We start from the raw sequence: 22,440 nt of genomic DNA, 5'->3' as shown, positions 1-22,440 counted from the left end.
GGAAAGCATCAGCTGTTGGGATGTGCAGGGTACCAGGCCCACACGGCCTGCTGGAAGGGCAAGCCTAATGCTGAAGGGCGAGCCCGATCCTGGCAGAAGCCTTAGGGGGCTGGGAGCTGCTGTGGGAATTGAAGGATGAGAAGGCCTCTGTGGGGTGCTGAGGACTCGGCTGAATAAAACATCACCCTGGGGGCACAGGGAAGGAAAACCCACACAGCCGGGTGGCTGGAAGGGGCCAGGGCTGCTCCCCAGGGGAGGGGCGATGGCTGCAGGGCCGTGGGGGCTCCTGGCCCATCCTCAGTGGATGAGGGCTGAGGTGGGGGATAGGGGCAGTAGAAGGAGCTGTTTGGGAAGCAATTTCATTAAAAAAAAGAAAAAAAAAGTAAGAAATGGAAAGGTCAAGCCTTGCCTCTGCTGTGCTGCATTTAATCTGCACATGGACAGAGGGCTTCAGGCTCCAGGGCTTTTTTTTTTTTTTTTTTTTTTGAGCTGGCACATTTCCCCAAACATGATAACATTTTTAACTTCAGTGGATGACATTTTGTAATATGTTTAAGGATCTGTAATATTTTATGCTTGCAGCTTTTTGCGATTGTTGTTCCAATATGGCACTAATGCCAGTATTAAAGTTTAATATGATTATAAAGCTCAATTGTATAACCGAGGGGTTATGCTCTTTATCTATTCTAATCTGATTAAAATGCTTCTCTTCAGTAGCTTTCTGCAATCGCTTTATACCCAAACCTGGCAGCCGGGCCACCAGCAGTTGGGCTTGCCCCAGATCAGAAGAAAACCCAAAGAGGTTCCCTACGTGTGTACTTCATTATTTAATGTGCAGACATTGCCCCAAACTGCAAACCTGGGTCTGCTTGGTGTCAGAGGAGCTGCTGGCCGAGGAGAGCTCATGGTATGTCTGATATTGAACCACCGCCTGCATCCCCTGGGAGGATGTTTAGGTTTCGATGTCTTCATGCTTTAAGGGACGAGGAACGGCGTTTTGGGGCTCGCTGCCTGGCGCCGGGGTTGCTAAGCAATGGAGTAACTGCAAGTAGTGGATGGCACCGCTGCATCTAAAACCCATCACAGCATTAAATTCATCATTGTAATTAAATTCTCCCTCTGCTTATGATACCATCTCCTGTACGTGAAGTACCTAGTCCAGCCCAGTGGTAAACTAGTTAATGCAACAAAACACATCCAGCTCTAATTTCCACCGCCATTTAGTGCTCATATGCCACAATTTATTACAAATCTGACGGCACAGGACACAAAATGCACTGCAGAGAATGTGATCAGTCCACATATATAGGCAAAAGCATGAAGAAAGAGCTTGGTGTTACTGAACTCATCTCCTCTGCTTGAGCTGTTCCTCCAATGATGTCCAACACCAGCATGACAGAAAAGCTTTGTAAGTCCAAATTTACCTGCTGGTGCTTTTGCACCACCACACACTAGGATTTGGGGGCAAAGCAGAGCTGCCAGATGCACCCCTACACAGCAGAGGTTCTGTGCATGACATTGAATGGACCCACAGCACTGGGCAACCCCAGCTCAGGGTTATGGAGGGTAAGCAAACACTTACGCTTCTGCTTTGGTCACATAAAACCTTGCAGCTGCAGCTCAGAAGGCAGCACGGGCTGTTTTGCAGACTGCCTCTCCGAAAAGCATCCAGGGCTGAGCTATCAATGAGACCACAGCTGCTGGCTGGACGATGAAATGTGATGAGATGTGCAGATGAAAGCTATAAAGAAATATATGTATGTGTGTGTGTACAAAGAAATAGTTCAGAGCTGCTGCATAGGAAGAAGGGAGAATTGGGGCAACCCAAAGATGCAGCATGTGCCCTTGTGATCGATAGTCCCCAACTGGGGGCTCTCCCCTCCCATCCCGTACCCAATTCCTCCTCCTGCCTGTGATGGGAGTGGCTGGCTCTCATTCCTCCTTTGGCAAAATCAGATTTGGTTTCCCCGCTGAGCAGTGTGCTGTTTCTGCTTGGCTGTACTCGCAACCCACAGACTCCTCCAGCCAGCCTTTACCAGCAGAGCTTAACAATAAAAACAGTCCCCAAACCCAAACACATTCTTTCTCCTTTTCAACCACGCACTGCAGATCCCAGGGCTGATGCCGAACAGGCTGTGCACCTTCGGCTGCACTCTCACCTCTTTGATTTCTGAGTTGATGAAGTTTCCCAAGTCGCTTGCATCCACACTGAAGTGCTAACATGCAGGTGATCCACCCACATGATAAGGCAACAGATAGAAGGACGGCATCACCATTTAGCTGTCCTACCCATATAACATTGTAGGAATTGTCATGGAAGCCTGAAGTCTAAAGCTTTCACCATCCTTTAGGCAACGTGTTGGGAAGACGAGGTCACTGCAAATCATTTTCTGTCCCTCCCTCTGCTTCCATCATCTATGTGTTGGAGGAGATCCACTTTTTGAGTAGGAAACCTTGCCTAAAAGTTGTCTGAGACAACTGGGATGAGGATGTTCACTGACCTGCCCTCGTGCTACAACATCTTGCTGGGCTGTGTGCTGTCACCGTGCAATGTGATCGCCTTGTGGGCTTACCTCTATGTCTGCCATCGCTGCTGCCCTGCCTGGTGTATTTGTTATTTCATCTCATCAGGATTTCACACTTTAGATGGTCAACAAGTTTCCACCAGCTATTGAAACAGCCTGAAGTAAAAGTAAAGTAAAAAAGTAAAATGGTCAAGTTTCCTGACTGAGTGGGACTTGCCTTGCTTCCAATATTATCTACCACAATATATCTGAGAACCACGCGTAGGCTTTCATTATGCCCAGCCCAAATACATCAGGGAGTCTGTGAATAAAAGAGCTCTAAATTCTTTTGTAATACTGAATTTTCCCCTCTGTTGTTACCGAGTCTAAAAAGAAAGTTTAGAGCAGCAAATGAACTCTTATGTCTTCAGATGCGGGTTCATTGGCATGCCGTGAAGCAGAATAAACTATTTTATATTCTTTGCTGAGGATTCATAGGGCTGTTTGGGGAAGGTGTTCCTCCCACGAAGACACAGCATGCATATGCTTAGGTCCACCACCTCACAAAACAGCTCTGTGCACGTTCAGCTGCAACAACAAGATCATGGATCTGCCTGTAAATCAAAACTCTCACAGTGCGTTGTGTTACAGAAGGCTTCCTGCATATTTTTGTACATAAGTATGTTTTTGTTTTAGAGGAATTCATCTATTCTTAACCCACTAACTACTGTAGAGAACAGGAAGCTGGGCAACGTGAGTCGTAAGGCTTTATGGTAAATTATCAAGGAATTGCTTCGAGGCTCATTCCAGCTTTGCAGACATCTTAAGACGGAGCACAGTTGCCTGCAGGAGATGGAGATGGGAACTGATTACCAGCAGGCTCACATTTCAGCTCTGGGATCCTAAAAAAGTGATGTTTCCAGCAAGACTGTCTCCTTGCATCAAATCAGCGCCGTGAAAACATCCTCAAGCTGATCAGTACCAGCTGGCATGGAGGGGAGAGGAGGAAATGCTCCTTGTGGTGAAGAACCAGAAGGCACAGATCTTACCTCCTCTTTACAGACATTTCTCAGGGCTTGAATTACTATTTAAACAGCTGATACGTAGCCCTGGTTGGATGAGGATGTGATTTGTGATAAATCACATGGAAAAAAACCCAAAACTTTAAACTGAATCTGCATTTAGGTACCCGTAACTTTTGCAAAGAGTGAGACAAAACTTTGAGTTATTACAATGTGTAGAATGAACTTTTATTTTCATTCATCCTTCATTAATACCATACAATTAGATAGCAATATCTTGAAAAAAAAATAATCTTGAAATAATTTAAAACAGAAGGCACGGAAAAAAACAAACTATGCAGCTACAAGAGAAAGGGGCAAAATGATTCAGGAAAGGAATTCATTCAGAAAAAAAAAATTCTCACTAAGCATTCTGATCAAAAGCTACAACACACTGAAACAAAACTGCACAGTTTAAGCTAACCCATGCTTTTATTACATACACATAGAAAAGAAAAAAACAAAAAGCTTTTTGCAGGGTTTTGAATGAAAAGTGTTACTTTTAAAATAATATTAAAAAAAAAAAAGTTAAATCTAGTACATATGTCAAGATCTTCCCTAAAGTCTACAGTAAGAGATAGTTTACAAAAAAAAATCTGCATTAGGAGCAAAGTATACAGTTAATCACCACTTTGGAATGGGAAGAAACTCAAATCAGCTAAAGTATCAAATCGTTTTGGTGTTTGCTTCAGAAAGTAAGATTCTCAATACAGTAATATACTGTAGAGGACATTCGTTTGTATTATGAAATTAAACTAATATTGTACATCATAGAGAGGAATAAAACCACTTTGTTCATACGAGGTTTTTACTTTTTTCTTTTTTTTTCTTTTTTGTAAAAGAGTAACTTTATTTATTTTTTAAAACAAAGCTACTGGAATTAATGACATGCGATAATATGCCCCAATATTATAATGGCTAAATTGGAAAAGAAAGTTCATGCTTCACAATTGAAATATGCCGTGATTCTCAAATACATTCTCTGGTAATGAATAATACAATACAGAGGTCATTCATAAAATCAGCTCAGGTTGTGAACCTGGTCTACAAATGAAGCTCTTTTTCCAATATGCGGAACACTGACGACTTACAAGTTTTGCTCCAGGTCAGCACATTCCTTGATGTGCCCCACACCTCTTTTTTTTTTTTTTTTTAAACAAATGGGTGTTCAGCCTGCAAATCTCATGGAAAGGCAAAATCTAGAAGTTACACGTTTGTTTTTAAAAATACTAAATACAATCCAAGATAAACAGCATTATTCTTACTGACAACTTAATAGCAGGTGCTCTCTATAGGAAAAATAAAATCCTGAAACGCAAGACAGATTATTTCAGCATTTTATATCAAGGCATTTGCACATTTGTCAGGAGGTGACAGAATACGAGTGAACTTTGCAGCTTTCTCTGCAGTCAGACTTGAACAAAAAGAGCCATCCTTCTAGCCTGCCCACCTGTAAACCAGAACGCGAGTTTTCTTAATAGCTTGCTGCTTCTGCAAGTAATTCTCTCATTTACAAAGTACAAGTCAAAGCATCACTTCCACACGTGAATAAAGAGAGCTGACAGCTACAATATAAACGGTAAAAATGATCTCAGTAAAAATGTTCATCAAAATTCTCCGACATAGCAAAACATTCATTTGTAAAGGAAAGTCTAATACTGCAAGCCATTCACTCAAAGGCGACCCTGGGCATGTGTATTCTTGCCAGCATTGCAACAGTAATTACTTCCACATTTCTGTTCATTATAGGATACAAACTCTGTAATATATTAAAGTTTCCTAACAAAGAGTCCAATTATTGCACTTTATAAAAATTCCAGTAATATCAGGCTTTTGTCCTACTTTTCTATGAACACTGATGCCCTGCGAGGAAAAATACGGGGGCTGAATAATTTCTTGTGAGTACGATGGATTCCTTGAGTGAGTCTGAAATGCTGACTCGAAGGGAAAGGCTTACAAAATGGAAAGGTGTACCTTTGGAAACCGATTCAGAGCAGCAGGTGGATGTGCCTCTGCCTTACCGACACACATTCTCATCTCAGGGACGAATGGGCACGTGGCTGCTAGGCTTATATCTTACATAGAAATTTAGGTCTGCTCAGAGCAACCCAGAGAACCGCTAAGTTCTTCTGCCGGCTGTCCAAGGCTATTGCTTGACAGGGAAAGCTCAATGACAGCCTTATTGCAGTGGGAGTTTCTGTGTGAGCACGTGTGAATTTGTATTCGCCTCAGCGATGGGTGTAGCGAACTGAAATGGCTATTTCAGGATGGGAAGAGAACATACAACGAGTCTGAGAGGCCCATGAAAAAAAAAAAGAACAAAGAAAGTGAGTATAGCAGTTTTGGCCCTGCTTATAACCAGCTGTATCAATAGGGGAAAAAAAAAAATTAAAAAAAAAAAGAGATTTTTGTGCCAGCTATCTAGAAACTTAAGCTGCTTGAACCGAAATGATTTCATAAATCTATATGAGGCTTCCGGGCCAGCAAATCACGGTTAAAGTTACTTTGTTCCTCTGCTCCTTCAGCATTGGAACAAGTGCAGAATGGCTCATTCCAACCGTTGATAGTCCATTTACAGCAACAATCATATCACCACACCTAAAAGACACAAAAAGAAAACCCAGCAATGAGAACCGCTCTGCAATAACCATCACACCCTGACAAACAGCATGTGGGGCGGTAGCTTTCCATCAGGTTGGAAGTTTAGCAAAATTGAACCCCTTTGTGTGTTTTTTTTAAGTCTCTTTTACTAACGAAACTCATCTGGGAAATTCCCAAATCAATGGATTTCAACACTAATACCAAATTATTTCTGTATTAAAAGCGGACCTGCAGGGAAATGTGAGAAGAGAGAGTTGGAAAGATCTCCTGGAGTCAGGAGAAGATAATGAGATAGCGTGTGTATAACAGAGCATTTATGTTTGTTTGTGTGAGTTATAACACATTTACACCAAGCACGGCTTTACTGTGGGAGGTGTAAGTAAAGATACTGATGGTTACCAACCACATTCCAACCAAGACCCTTGTTTTCAATGGCTTATGATTTTCTGAAATGTAACCATTTGGCTTGAAATCTCCTACAGCAGATGGTTCAGCGGAGAAGCTGTAGCATCTCTGTGTTTTAAATCAGGGAACAGAAATTTGGGAGGGTGCTGTATGTTGGCCTTGAGAAAACCGGCCTTGGAGGGTTACGCTTCAGTTTTTACTTAAGTTCAAGAGAAATTTCAAAAAAGCACACATGTTCTTCCTACATTAGGTAAGCTCCATCTTGCAGGCATCTCTGCAACCCGAGTGTGTTTGGGATCCCCTAGTGCAGTGGAATGAGATGCTGGAGACTGAACGGGACTTTTCCTGACACTGATCCTCCCAACTACTGAAGGCACCAAAAGTGGATGACAAAAAAGACGCTCTCCTGAGCTCTCCTGGTGCCCTCAGCTAAGGAAGAACAGAGGAAGAAGTCGTGTGACCAGCACTGGTCAAACAGGCAACTGGAAGCCCTTCTCTGCTTTAACCAAGGTATCTCATCACCCAAGAAAGCATCAAACCCACAATGCTACAATTCACTGAGTGGGGTCTCCCTCAGCCTTTCTGCTGAAGTCCTTTCACCTTCTACAAAATCATACCAGACAGATACTGTAGGCAGAAAACTGTCCTAACTACCGGGCTGTGAAATTATTTTCTCACTTTCTCTCTAGCTTAACAAAACATTCAGAAAATTTCAACAAAGTGGAACAGCTTCAGAAAAACCGGTCCCACTATAGCCCTTGTTGATGGGAGAGGCCCAGCTCCAAGTCCATAGTCTCAGTAAGAGCAGATTTGAACAGAGGGTACTACATCACAATATTGCAGACGAGTATCTTTTCCATTCCTTACAAGGGGTGAGTGTGGCCACAAGCACTCTTCCCTTCTTAAGAATATATTTCCATTTCTGTTAAGACTTCTAGTTATTAATTCCCCGATCTGAAATTATTTACTTTGGGTTGAACTGAAATCTTTCATTTAATCCAAACTGTTTCATAGCTGGCCAAAAAATCTAATTTTGTGTTCAGCCAAACTATTTTTTCATTTATTTATTTAGTCATTGAACTGAAAAATCAATTACTGGCAAGGCTCTAGGCATAAGCACATTTTTTTCTCAAGTTACTCGGTAAGTAAACCTACATGTGAAAACCATGCCATAAAACTTCAAGCCACGTAATGTTCACAAAGCTATGGCATATTTTTTACTCCCACCTTCATGCACAAAAAAATAAAGATCAGTTTTTGAGCAAGAGAACCTTTAATAGGTTCCTTTAATAGGAATTGTAAGTCCTAATTCTGAAACCCTACACAAGGCTAAGATACTTAGATATATACTAGACCTGGGGATTGCATCCAATGTAACGTGTAAGTAGAATAATATAATATTTAAGGCCAGAAAGGACCTCAGGAAGCCTCTAGTCCCACCTCCTGCTCAAGGCAAGGTCACCTGTAAGCTCTGACCAGGGCTTTCCCAGTTGGGTGTCACAAACCTCCTGTCTGCACAGCCTCCCTGTGTGACCTGTGCCGTGGCATCACCATCCTCATGGGGAAAATGCTTCTCCTGACACCCAGTCTCAACCTCTTTGGCTCAGTTGTGCCTGCCATCTCTCGTCCTCTCTCCTTCACCACCATGCAGAGCCCAGGCTCCATGTCCTCGATAACCTCCTCGCAGGAATTGGAAGGGGCTGTTAGGTGCCCCAGAGACAGCTCTGCTCCAGGCTGAGCAAGCCCAGCTCCCCCAGCCTCTCCTGCAGCTCTCCAGGGCCTCCATGGAACTTGCCCTATTTATCCCTGTCTTTTCTGCCAGCTAATAACTCTCAAGGCACCGTTCCTTAATGATCTCTTCAGAGGTACTGACTTCTCCATCCACTTTCACACTTTTCTCTTGAAGCAGCAGCACCCATCTTTAGTACCAGTTTTCAGTGGTGGCTTCAGAAGGCTTTATGAAAGGATAAAGCCATTTCCCCCATTTTAGAGAAAGTTCTTTAATTTTTCAACACTTCTCTAGGAAGACAAATATATTAAAAAAGTAACCAGGCCTGCACATGGAAATATTTGTAAAATTTATGCTTAGAAAGAGTTAAACGGAGAGAAGGAAACGGTAGGGGACATCAGCACTGCAGCTGAGGCAGAGGACAGGAGATGGCAGAGGTGCCAGCACAAGCATCACCTCTGTGACAAACACTGCCCTCTGCCTAAGCAGCCCGTGCTGCCCTGCATCACACCCCGAGGAAGGCAAAGCACCAGGTGCTGCAGCATATTTCACTGAGCAACGAGCTGCACCAGCACCTAACTAGTTACAAGCATCGATTATTATTATTATTTGTGTTTTAACTTACTTTAATCTCCCATCAAAGTAGGCAGGAGTTCCCAGAACAATGGTTTTGATGAAGAAAGGCTGGTTGGTGTGGTTCTCCTCGTAGCCACCGACGATGCTGAAACCCCAGCTTCCTAAATTGCTCCGCCGCAGCACTACGTCGTGGCAGCTATGGAGGCAGCTGTGGAAGAGAAGCACAGGACAGCAAGAGAAAAAGCCGTGGATACCTCATACAGACATTGCCATGCTAGGCAGAACACCTGCTCTCGCACCATCACCGCTGCAATAAGCAGGGAGGAGAAGGGGAGGTATGGTAATCAGTTCTGTTCCCAGACAGGGTAATTCTGTGATATTCGAGCCAATTACCAAAAAACCTCACACTCCTGAGACAGAAACGTGTTTAAAAAGAAATCATGCGGTGCTAGAATAATGACTTAAACGCAGTTAACTCTGCACACTGACAATAATATGGCTTTATAGGGATTTCACAGGTGGCAAGAATGTGGAGGAAAAATGGATATCCGATGTTTACTTTGCAAGTCAAATATACAGTGCATTTTTCTTCTACCACCAGACAGTTCAGGTTTTTTCTACTCAAAGAAAAGATCTGAAAGTCCATGCACCACCTTCTTTATCTGTGAACCGATGCATCACCAGTAATGAAAACATAAATGATTAACCATTTTGTTACGCAGAAGGTAAATAATTCCGATCATGTTCCACTAACTGTGCTGGTGTGTATATATTTACTTCTTAAGTGAAAATTCATTCTTGCCAGTGACATAGAGACTGTAATTAAAAAAAAAAAAAAAAAAAAAAAAAGAAAGAAACTAGAGATTAACCTCTGGGTAAAAATGATGCCAAGTTCTTTACCGAAGTACAATACTCTTTAAAGAACAGCAGCACAATGAATAACATAACTTTAGGAGCAACAGAGGGTCTTCTGTAGCATGTAAGCAATAAACCACTGCTGTGGCATGGAAAGCCAAAAATTTACCAAAGCTGAGAGCTGTTTACTAAGATTAGGTAACTTGTGTTTCTGTTATCTTCAGACATATTCTGCCACCAATGCTCCTTTCTTGTTGTTTTACACTTAACTACTGGCCTTTGCCTGGTAACTCCATCAGAGGGAGAGGAATTAACCTGTCCACTCTGGCTGAAGTTAGTAACACTCTTCACTGCAGTGGGAGCTCTTCTTGATAGCAAGCAATGCCAGAATGAGTTTATACTGAAGCCACAAGAGACTGAAAAACAGAATGGTAAAAATGAAGCATGGTGATGTCAAGCAGACTGCAGATTAGGAAAGAGGAGGGAGGGAGCTGCAAATCTTCAAGAGCTTTTGTGTTTGGCAGAGACGGTAGTGGGTTCTTTGAAAAAAAAATACATGAGGATTTGTAACTACAGGCTTGTTTGTGTGTAAAAGACGTGTAAAAAGTCTGAGAATGGAAAGTCTGACCCACTATTCTAACATGATATATTTGGTCTCTTCAATTTAAGTAGTAGATTAGGACAGAGACACAAGGGCAAACACTTCGGGTTTTTATTAATTATCTCTCTGGTTTTAGATACTCTACTGGAAATTTTGATATGGTTAAGCAATGGAAAAGATTACTTTTATTCAATGAGAAGAATCCACGTGGGCAGCTACTATGGTTTGTGAGGGAGCAAACCAAGTCTCTTCATCTTTCAGTTGCCTAAGAAAACATTGCTCCTATTCATGGTCCTCACTGTGAGCACAAGGCAAACAGAATGAGATGGTTGGGCAGGCAGAAATGAAGGCAGATGTGCTGCAACTAAAAACACCTCTGCTTTGGTAACTAATTATCGTATTAATTAATTCAGTACCTTGGAAGTCCCAGCCACATGACCCACGACGGTGACCAACTGGCATCGTACTCATTTTCACTGATGGTACTCAGTTGTTCTTCATTAGCCTGGGGTTGTTCTTCTACAATCTGGACTTCCAGTGCTTTCAGGGCGACTACTGAAGAGGCAGCACTGGCTTTGAGCATGGCCACCGCCTCGCTGTGACTGAGGTTAGTCAGATCGATGCCGTTGATGTTGAGCAACACATCACCTGTTGAGAGGTGCAAATAAGAACACATCAGTCTGCCAGGATTGTTCATACCCGCGGCACCTCTCTCACCAGGATTTCATCTAATACGGTATTTTCTGAAGCTGAGACAGTCTGAAGTAGCACCTTGGGAATGTGAACAGCATCATTAGTTTTTAAGCTTTACCCTGCCTGTTTAAAACTTTAACGTGTAATTGTTCCCAGTGGAGTATCTTAAGTTCACCCAAACATTACAAGGGAAGGAAGAATGCGGAAAAGAACAACTCAGGCACCACAACGTAACCAAATCTTAAAGGTAAGTGAGGCTCCATAGAGCATTCTAGGTCTGCTTTTTTTTTTTTAGCTTGTAATTTGTGAGAAGAGAAAGCAATTCAAAAACTACTGGAAAGGTTGGTGCAAAAACCAATCCACTAGAAGAATGAAAGTATCTGTGGAAAGATAATAATCTGGAAAGAGTCCAAGACACTAAAAACAAAGCCACTATTTTTATTTTATTTCAGAATAATTTTTAAATGCCTCAGGGTGAAAACAAGCATGTAATCTATGGTCCAAACAGTAGTCTCCTTCACACAATGTCCACTTACTGGTGAAAGTCAGGAATCTCAAAGTAAAAACGTGAACAACTGAGTCATCTTTGGAATGAGACTCTTTTTTTGAAAGCTTTTTGAAAGATAAAGTTGAGGTGCAGCTTAACTCTAAATCACTTTCACTTTTGCTGTGGCTACTTTAATATTACATAATGAGACAGCAATTGTGATTCTTCCATCAATTGTACTTTTCACAGTAGTACAGAAAAAGAAAGACTACACATTGGTATGTGGGTGTAATTCATCTCAGAAGCATATAAGGAGGTTCCCACACTGTTCTTTTTAAATTTGTGATTTGTGAAGGTTTTTTTTTTTCCCCTGAATTTCTTTCCTAAAACGATCTGAGATTCTGTGAACTCTGAATTGCAAAGATTCCATATGCAGTCTTTGCTTCACATATGGCACAATGTTTTAATCATCACTGCTTAGATATTGATCACTCAGGACTGTCTTCTTCATCGAGTCTGAACTCTTTTGAGTCTAACCTCCACCTCCCAGTCCCCTCTATCCTTTTGCAAATCCAAGGAACAGGGTTGGATGCAGCAGCACACCTGAAGATCACTAAGTCCAAGCTGTGCTGGAGAAAGGACAAGAGAGCATTCAAGTACCACAATCATTACAGAAGTAGCTTTGGGGGTAAACTTCACCTGGGTGAGCTATGACCTGCCATCAGCTGAGCTGTTCAGATATTATAGTGAGGACTGGAGATTCCTCGAACAGCGATGGGGCCCACCCCACCAAATTAAACACAAAAACAGGATGCGTGTACTACAGTACAAAGCACCACATCAGACCCTCAGCTCAGGGGATTACAGTCAGCTGTAAAGAATTTAGCCAGACATTTCCTGATCTCATCCACTTCCCCTCCTATCGCTCTCTAAACATCCCTTTCCTAAAAGCGTGATAATAAATACTGTATTTCCATTATTGAAACATGAAGACAAGCACTCATCACGGCTTTGTTACATCTGTTAAAAGACATTATGGCACCACCTGATTTCAGTGAATGCACTCATCAAAAACCAATCAGAGGCCACCCGTGCCACCAGGAAAGCCAAGCCCTACCTCGTTTAATCCTGCCGTCTCTTGCCAAACACCCATGAGGCTGTACACTTGTCACGAAAATGGGCAATTCGCCACTTTTGCTGCCTCTGCCTCCTGCCACTGTCATTCCAAGAGATTCATGTGGCTCTTTTTTCACAGTAATGTGCTTTTCTTGGCATGTAACACACTGGGAGAGATCCTGTTTGACAAGAATAAATAATGTTGTTAAAACTTAAACAAAACAAAAACTAAGAACACAACTAAATACACCCCAAAGCTATACTTTGGCACTTGGACAAGGTTTAAAAGCACTAAGTCCGTAGTGTAAATTGGCTTCATCTTGATTTCTTCTACATCAGATCAAATAAAAAAGCCACTCATGCAGATGCTTGAGTATAGACAGAAAGTTTATAAAGGCTCTTCTTGAAAATCTCACTACAGTTTCTTTTAGCTCTTACACTGGAACAGGTTAAATTTTAGGACTGTGCTGTGAAACCGTATGGTCAAAAGATTAGAAACCAAGCAGAAATAAATCTTTTGATGTCTTGGTGAATATCAGCATTATCTCATTTGTAAGTAGAATATGGCCCACAACTACAAAAAAGCTCCATAAGAAACAAAACCACATGTTTTCATGATCAAACAGAGGGGCCATTTAAAACCCTTATGTGCCATGTTTTCTTTCACAGCTGGTGTGTAGCCTCTCTCAGAGCACGGAGTAGCTAAGGCCAATCAATGCTCTAGGCTGTTAATGGACGCTTTGTGCAGACTCCCTGATGATTGTAAGGATAACCCAAACCTGAAGCAAGAAGAAAACATTGCATTTCATTTTCTAACACATGAATCACAAAGTTTAGCCCCTATTTAGCTTTTCCCTATCTAGAGGATTTAGATCTGAATCAAAGTGTATTTCATTCGCTCAAGCCTTTCCCCTTCAGGATATTTAGTGATACATTCAAACCACTGCACGTACACCTGCACTAACATCTTAAATCAACAAAATACTTGGAAAGAATCCAAAATAACATTAGAAAGAACCTGGAAGATTCTTCTGAATACAAACACTTCATTATTCTCCCACTTTCTCTTAGAAAATGGAAACTGTTTTCTTCCACTTCCAGTGCCACATGTCCCTTCTGATTGAGTATTCTGCCTGCATATCCGTGTTAATCACACAATATATGTATCATAGCTTATAAGAACAATTCCTCCTGGAGTTTTCAGGATTTAGGACTAATTGGCTGGTGCCACGCAATTATATAAACATTTTTTTCCTACTAACTGTAGATTAATGAGACGGAAGCAAAGATAAATTATATGAAACCTAGGACAAGTCTAGCTTGGTCGTCACTTTCAGTTGTATGAGACTTGCTACTTCGAAAGAGCCCATGAATGGTACTGGTATGCTAGGGAAATCAGCTCAGCCAATTAATCGGCTTTGGAATTGTAATATGAATACAAGATATATTGGTAGATGGAAAGTGGGTTCAGGCTCTGCTACAGATGAGCTGTAATGATTCTGTTGATATGGAGTATTGTTGTGGCAAGCACTAACAGTATTTGGGAGCCTCACCTTTACCCCTCAGGATGAAGAGCCTCACCTTTACCCCTTGTACCTTTATGAAATTACCCAAACTTTTAAAAAAATACATATTTTCAACACATTTAAAGCTCCCCCAGCAGAATTGTGACATTAAACAGTGATGCCAACAGAGTGGATAGGAGGAAAAGTGGTTTGGTTGACATGGTCAACGTGAAAATTATTTCACAAAATCTGAACACTGAGAAGTCACATTGTTCTAACCACAGGAACACCTGAGGCACAGGCTTTATTTCTGCAGTCTTATGGATAATTTGACACTACCTTCATGAATGTCTCTTCATTCTGCCTCTCTCTCCTATCTTGACCCTGCAGAACCTAGTCTTGCAAATGGCACTGTTGGCTCTTGAAAGAAATGACACATCTCCTCAATGTGCTCTTTATGTACTGGATACCAAATCCAGTTTATGTGCACCAAATCTCCTGTCCTTGCTGGTTGCAGCCAGCATAGGGGCAGAAACAAGAACACTCTTGAATGACAGCAGTCAGCAAATCCAAAAAAATACTAAAATGTGTATCTTTTGTTCCTACTCCAGACATGATGCAGGACTTCACAACTTGGAAATCTTTGTTAAGTAGGTCGAAAAGAAGATGTAACCCTTTCTTCCAGTCTTGCCTTGCTAATCACTTAGACCATCACATGACAAAAACTCTATTTTTATCTCTTAAAAGAGAAACACCAACCTTATGCGAGTTGGGTCTGCTGTGGAACAGCTGCTGGGACTGGTGTTGGTGTGGGTTGCTGTTGTGAGTCCCGGTGTCTCGGATGATACTGACTGTCTGTGACTTCGTGGGTCTAGAGATGATCAAATTCACTCTCTCCCCGCTAGCCTGTCAAATATATAAAGCAAAATAAAGAAGTTGGTAGGATATTGATAATTAGCAGAGGGGAAGAAAACTATACGACGAAACAAGAAGACACCAGAACTTGTTTTCCAATTCCTGGGGGTGCCACAGATTTCTCAGACTGCACAGTCCCTTACTCGATTCTTGCTGCAATTCCCCCTAGAAAGAGAGGACAGTAACACTCTTCTTTTTTTCCCCTGGTGTTACCTCTGCATCACCTGGAAATTCTTTGCAAAAAGGACCAACTCTCTCTGTTTTATGAAGCTTCAAACATAAAAAACAACAACAACAAAAAAACATTTGCAACCTCTACGAATTTGTGCAATGTGTTATCAATAAAAGAAGAAATGCACACATGATGGCTCCAGGATCTGCAGATACGCATCATAAGCTCTGAACACCTTTGGTATTTCCCAAAGAGACTTCAGAGAAAGATGTTACATATGAGCAGACCAACAAATTCTGGAGATGTGGGAATATCAGGAGACTCAGATAATAGATGTTAAATGAAGTATCAGCTCTTTCCATCGATTTAAAAACATACCTCAGGAGAAAAAAAAGTTACCCACTGTAAAATTCTGACCATTTTGCTGTATTCCGAAACTGCGAAACTGGTATTAAAATCCCCAGGATCATTGTTACTTGCCTTTAACTGCAATGGAAGCTCTTAATATGATACCTGAAACATGTATTTATGATTCATCTGAATTGTGGTTCTCTGTTTGGTGCTGGAACTTGGGGTTAACCAAAGGCAACTACACTAGACTGCAAGAACCTGCTACCGGTCTATTCCAACTTTACCAAAAACAGAGCATTTTTTCCCAACATCCCATCAGCGGGAAGCAGCAACGTGCTGCAGCTGTTTCCTTATAGACTAGGAGACAGGTGTGGCATTGAGGTTTTCCTGCAGGAATAGGAAGGGGACACGTGCTTGATTGTGTAATGCTTTGGGTAGTATTTGTGATCAGAGCTGAGCCAGCCATTTGGAATAGCCCTTTCCGAACACTCAGGAAATGAATTTTACTGTATAAGACTAATGGAAGACCGATTGTGTTCCTAGCTGCCACCCCTCCTATGAAGCTTGGCAAACCACTTTCCTATTCCAACCCCCAAATTCAATGCACAGGTAAATCAATATAAAACAATGCCCACTTTTATAGGTCTCACTAAGTGTAAAAATCAAACCTGCACACACAAATATAATAATAGTCTTTTTTTTCCTTTTTTTTTTTTTTTGTCTAAGCAGTAGGCTACATGATACTCACATAAGCACCCTTCTAATGTTCAGGCTGCATGCTAGGGAAGATTAAGGCAGTTTTCACTTCTAATGAGATGATCTTCATGTGCAAGGTGCCAAGCAGACCCTGTTTTGCAGCATTATTTCCAGCACACGTATCACAGCAAACTGCATTGCTGCAGGCTTTTAGGTATCACACTCAAGCTGCTCTGTCTGGGACAGACTCGACCCCAGGCTTCGCACAAAGAGCTGAGCCATGGCTTCAGGAAGGGAATGCAATTTACCTGTATAACCTGAGCAGCAAGCTCTGGTGTCCCGTGCTTCAAGTCGTGCCCGTTGATGGCAAGCACTCGGTCGTTGCTGCAGAGCCTGCCATCCTGAGCAGCCAATCCCCCTTCCAAGAGGTCGAGAATGAAGACTCCCGGCTCATCTGTCCTGCGTACGAGTTTAATGCCAAGCTGCTCGCTGGAGTCGCGTTTGTGCAGTGTGACTTGGAAGCTGTCCTCCCTCGAGGAGGAGGAGGAGGTGGTGGTGGTGGTGGTGGTGGTCTCAGCGTGGCCGTGCGTGCGGCTCCCGAAGCGCCTCTCTCTCAGCACGGTGAGATGCAGCACCGTGCAAGGCTGCGACAGCACAGCTCGAGCGTGGTTGTGGGACACGTTGCTGATGTCAAAGCTATTCACCTGAAAAAAAAAAAAGAAAAAAAAGATCAGAATATTGTTCTCATGTGTTTAATTGTTCCTCGTTATGGACATAAAGTCCTCTTCAAACTAAATTCAGAGGTCTCTGCAAAATCCAAGGAAACCTACCAGGAGCAACCTACTTATCTGCTTGTACTGGGCTTCTGCTCTCTTCCTTCCATCCTTTTCTGCAAACCCACTTTGGCTGCTCAGTCTACAACCCTATTTCCCACAAAAGTAACAACATCTCTCTAATGGTGAATGCTCCCCATCCTCATACTCCGTGGTTTTTGTTCTCCTGGTCTCCTGTATTCCTTAGATCTTTACCTAGTTTGTTCTCCAGAACAAGAACTTCACGTGTGCTTTCAGCATCAAGCTCGTTAACACTTAAATCTATAAAAATAATAGCTATAAAAAGAACTCACCCAAATCTCCAAGGAAAGCTTACATCTAACAGTATTCAGTACTTCCACAATGTAAAAAAAATATATTAAAAAATGAAAACCAGAATACTTAAATTTGTTCATTAAGACAGAAAACAAGGCAGTTGTTATGATTCTGAAGCCTTAGGATGAACTTAGGAGCTTTTCCATTGACTTCAGCAGAGGTCAGAACTTCAGACTTCCAACCTGTACCATTCTAAATTCAGTTGTAAATGAAAACCAAACTAAGCTCTCCCTCCCTATCCACAAGAATTCTGTTTGTGATGTGGCCCACTGATGCAAAGATCAGTTATCTTCAGTCATCTCTTCCATTGTAAAGTTAAGGTAAAAAATGAGTGCAATGAGAGTTAGCAGAAAACAGGACCACGACAAAAACTAGCCCCAAAGCATTATTTGCCTTGTTCTGAGGTGTAAGAAGGGGTTTGGAGTTAACACTGAAACATCATCCTTGGCACATATTATCGTGTCCTGATGGAAGAGCCCCTGCCCACATGATTTAAGTAGAAAAAAATACCAAAAAAAAAAGAAAGGTATCCTACTTACAAAAATTGATGCCAAATATCTATACCAAAATTAAAAAAAATCATAAAAAAATAATTCCAAGTACTGATCCAAAAATTACTATCTGTACAAACCAAGAAATAAAACAACAAACTACCAACAAAAACTAGGAAGAGAAGGATCCAAAAATCAATGTGCAATAACCATCATGTTTACATCACACATCTGAGTTGAGGGACTTTGGGCAATGCAGCTGCTGCCCCCAGACCAGATGTAACCTTGAGCAGAGGGAGGGGAGGCACAGCTTGAAGAAATAACATGTAAAGCTGCCACCAGCGAAATCCACCAGGGCTCATCTGTCAGAGCCCTTAAATTAAATTTAGTTTTATTTTTAGCTGTCGCTAGCTAAAGTAAATACATAAAATATGGAAGCCTGCAAAGGGCATACAAGAAGATATGCAATAAAATTTAATTCTTCTTTCTACAAGGCAGTTCACAGCTCCAGAATAAAACAGCCTTAGCATTCCTTGTGAAAACAGATTCTCATTAGAACATATTTTACATAAATTGCTGTCACAGTCCAGCATAAAAAAGGGACAATTTAGAGCACTTTTAGGTACCTACCTGCATGTCATACACAACATGCACTTGCATGTAGCAGTTACTAAATGTTGCTCCCCTCCATCTTAAAAGGGGATCTTAGATGTCAAATCTTTTTTTGACTGGGCAAGAAAACACCCAGTTTCACCCCGTAGTCCTTCCTGGCTTCCTTTCAGTCTATTACTGCTCATAAAAAGTCTTTGAAGACGTTTTCAGAAATAACTGACTGAAGCTTGTACTGAGCTGTGTCTAACCCTATGCCTAATTACACCTGCACAGACCAAGCCTGGTAATTTGAATACAAAAGCTCAGCAGCTGCACAGGCAAATCTGAAGCAATAGAAATATCCTATCTTTCAGAAAGTTTCACTTTTACCTCCCGCACCTCATCCTCACGGCGACAAAAGGACTCCGACAAGCACTTCCTAGCATCTGACAGCCTCAGTGTCAGCACATGGATAGGGAGAACACACTGCAGCTTATAAATCCTATTTATAGTCAATTTATCGCCACTTATGGCTTTGGAAACTATAATTGACACCTGCCCAAATGGCAAGAATTTCCAAAGCTTCAGTGACAAGGTCCCTATTCTGCAACCAACGAGAGCCCTTGAGTATGGGAATAAATTAGGCAGCATTCAATCAGTGTCTGCAACTGCTCGTTAAAAAGGCAACATTTTGGAAGCCCCTTGGGTTACTCTCTTGGCCAGCTACTCTCCTAACACTCAAAGAGAGGAAAAAGGCACATTTCTCAAAAGAGACTATTTTCTGAAGTGCAAACTAATTTTATTCTAAGTGTAACTACAATACTTAAGCTACTTCCCTCTCCTGGGTTTCAAAAAAATTGAAATGAAAAAGGCCGATGCTACTTTTGGACTGATCTTAGGCTATCAGATCAAAAGCAAGCATTTTTAGTGAAGTCATTTTGAAATGATAGTAACAGATCTGTTTCAGGTGAAATGATTCAACAACAGAAGAAAGGTGGAGGACTATCTTGTTTATGCAGAATTCAATTACTGCTGTTCTTCAGAGTACTGTACTTAACCCTGTTCCCAACATAAAATCAATAGCATTAGATCTTTTTACATTGCCTATGGCTAGGAATTTAAAACAACAATAAAATACACATGTTATCATAACCAAAATAAATTCTAATAGTTTAATTTTTCAGAAAAATATTTGGAGCGCTTTGCTTCAAATCATGCCAGTGAGGAACATCACTGACTCTCTCTTTTATAAATACTGAAAGATGCAGATGAGCTGCAGAGGCTTTTGGAAGGTAACACCGAAGACAGATTAAAATAACAATTAAGATAAAGGCAGTCTTACAATCCACAAATTGCTTTTCACATGGGACAAATCATGCCAACTTGTTACCCAGAAGTACCCTCTGCTTTCCTTGGAAAGCATGTGTAAAACTGAAATAAAGAACGAGGCCCACAAAAAACAGAAAAAATATGCTCATGTTTTAAAAATTGATAAGAGATGCGAAGGAGGAAAACTGATTCCAGGGGGCTGATCCCATGAACCCCACCACGCATCACAGCCAAATGTGCTAGAACAACAGGCTCTGCTCTGAATATTAATTGGCCTTCCAACTGATAATTGCAAAGCTAACATTTACACAACATAAGTCTGCCAAGGAAAATCTCCCATCTCATTTAACAGACAGCTCTGCAACAACTGAATGGAAAGCAAGCAGACAGAATATGCAATGAGATTCCATACTTGAAGTATTTGGTCTCCAGCAAGAAGTCTTCCATCTCTGGCAATGATCCCATCCCGATAAACCTCTTGAATAACAATGTTGATCAAAGGCGTTTCATTGCCACCCACTATGCTAATTCCTAATTCAATATAAGGATTGGACCGATGAATTTCAATAGTAGTGATCTCTCCTTCAGGCAAGGTAGGTGGCTGTTGGTTTGCTGTCAATTAAAAAAAAAAAGAAAAGGAAGATTAATGTCTTTTATACCGCATTCACTTTCAACAAAGCAAATCACCAGAGGACAAGATAGGCACGACACACAACAATGGTTTAATAACAAACTAAATAAGTGTGACTGGATTATTCCACTACTTGTTGGGACACCTATGTCATCTGAAGTAATCTACAGCATCTTAGTAGCACCCATGCTTTGTGAAATGGGGTTGTTTTTGAAAAGGATATTCTGAACCCTTTGGGTCCTGTCCTATATCATAAATTTCAGATACTTCCTTTCCAACTTGATCACTTGTGGGGTGCACCCCACAGAGCATGTCTTCACCGTGCTTCTTTGTTGGCCACTCTTACACCTGAATTAAGTGTTAACAGGTGCCAAGGAGGAGCCTGAGTATGAAGCAAACATGGAGACAACTACAGAGGAAAAAATGGGATGCTAAGGGACAGCAAATACACAAGGAAAGGAAGGGGAAAAGACCACCTTCTTCTGCAGTCAGGCCCAGTGCTTCCTCTCTAAAATCCCAGATGCTAGAGGCATTACTGCTAGTTCAATGCAGGTGGGTGCAGGAGCTACTCAGCTGCCTTTTCATCCAAGCAGGACAGTACTCCATGTGCAGGAAGCCTGCTCTTAGCCCAGCTGCATACTTGCCAATAATAGAAACCCACTAGCACTTCTCCAGAAATTGCAAGAGAAAGAGCAGAAGATGAAGATGTGCATTCACAGCCTGCAAAGAGACAAGCTCTGACACCGTAACCGCTTCTACATCTGGTAAAATCAACCCGTGACAGGGCTGAGAAGATAGCTGATGACATACTGTCTGTTCCTGTGTTCTCTTCAAAAGGAGGATTGTCGATGCTGGGCTCGTCTGCCCAGGTGGAGAGGGCGGGTGTGAAGTTCTGCTCGGCCGGCACCACTCCCTGATCCGCGTCCGGAGACACGCTGCTGGGCTGCTCCGTCCCACCGGGACCCGTCTCGCCCTCGGCTTCTGCTTGCAGCTTGCTCGCTTTCCGTCTCTCCAGAGCCACCCTTCGATGGGAAGCCCCGGGGCACCTGTGAAGAAAACATTTACACCACACGTCAGGTCTGCAGCACGAAACACCCCAGTTCTACAGTCAGCAAAATCAGCCTTCTGCAAAGACATAGCTTTAAAGGAATCATAAAAGATGTTAAACACACTGGATTTTACAGCCAAAATGCATGTCAGCAGACAGCACTCCAAAACTATAGACTGCCTTCTTCACAAAATTTCCACTATGTCGTTTTCTGGCCATGAACTCAATGTGCTGTGATGCATTCTGAGTTTGGACTTGTTTGCTATGTGTATTTCAGTCTCTGGAAGATCTTTCTGAAAAGACTGAACAGGATCAGGACAAAATTCCACAGAAGAGGAGCCCTGCTCCAAAACAGATCTGAGCACCCCCTGAAGTCATCACCCTTGACCTTAGTAAGCCAAGAAAGAAACACTGCATTTTCCTGGAATCACCTGGGGAAGGAAAGAGAGAGATGACAAGTTTACCTACACTGCAATGTAGGTATTAAAATACTGAAAAATATTACACCTGACATTTGCACGAAAAGTTTGAAGTAATTAGCAGCTCTGCTCATGATCTCTTGAATCTGCAGAGAGCCTTTCATTCTCCATCTTCCCTTTTTTTCTTCCTGACTTCACATGGAAGGTCCAATTTTTTTGCTTACCCCCCAAATAACAATCCACCATCAGGATTTTCTTCTTCCCATTGTAAACTGATTTCCATCAGTTCATATTATTCTTAAGGCTGTTTCATGCCCTGCAGTATTTGCCGTCCTCCTTATAGCTTCTGCTATTGGAGCTGCTGACCACATAAGGATGATCATACTGTAGCAGTGCCAAGAAAAAAAAAAAAAAGGAGCCACGTTCTTGAAAGAACTCCTTGTCTAGCATCTTGACAGATTGTTACACTCAAAGAAATTTTTTGTTTGCAACAGGAGAAGAAATGTGTTAACAGAG

General features: G+C 41.8%; 1 protein-coding gene across 5 annotated transcripts in view; it reads right to left on the bottom strand.

The window, feature by feature from the left end:
* Nucleotides 1-3,723: 3,723 nt before the first annotated feature.
* The window catches only part of LNX2 (ligand of numb-protein X 2), a 59,678-nt gene continuing 40,961 nt past the window's right edge, over nt 3,724-22,440 (bottom strand). For all 5 annotated transcript variants that reach the window (XM_027469623.3, XM_038174966.2, XM_072032655.1 and 2 more), the window contains 8 exons: nt 21,268-21,503; nt 20,239-20,438; nt 16,576-16,971; nt 14,893-15,039; nt 12,630-12,807; nt 10,749-10,980; nt 8,926-9,084; nt 3,724-6,163 (listed from right to left, as the gene is read on the bottom strand). In XM_027469623.3, the coding sequence (XP_027325424.1) occupies nt 6,028-6,163; nt 8,926-9,084; nt 10,749-10,980; nt 12,630-12,807; nt 14,893-15,039; nt 16,576-16,971; nt 20,239-20,438; nt 21,268-21,503 (1,684 nt within the window). In that variant the 3' untranslated portion in view covers nt 3,724-6,027. The remainder of the gene's footprint in view (nt 6,164-8,925; nt 9,085-10,748; nt 10,981-12,629; nt 12,808-14,892; nt 15,040-16,575; nt 16,972-20,238; nt 20,439-21,267; nt 21,504-22,440) is intronic.

Source organism: Anas platyrhynchos, chromosome 1 (assembly GCF_047663525.1).
Source record: "Anas platyrhynchos isolate ZD024472 breed Pekin duck chromosome 1, IASCAAS_PekinDuck_T2T, whole genome shotgun sequence".
NCBI lineage: Eukaryota > Metazoa > Chordata > Aves > Anseriformes > Anatidae > Anas > Anas platyrhynchos.
Note: the sequence above shows the minus strand (reverse complement) of the source record. Positions and strands in the feature narration are given on the sequence as shown.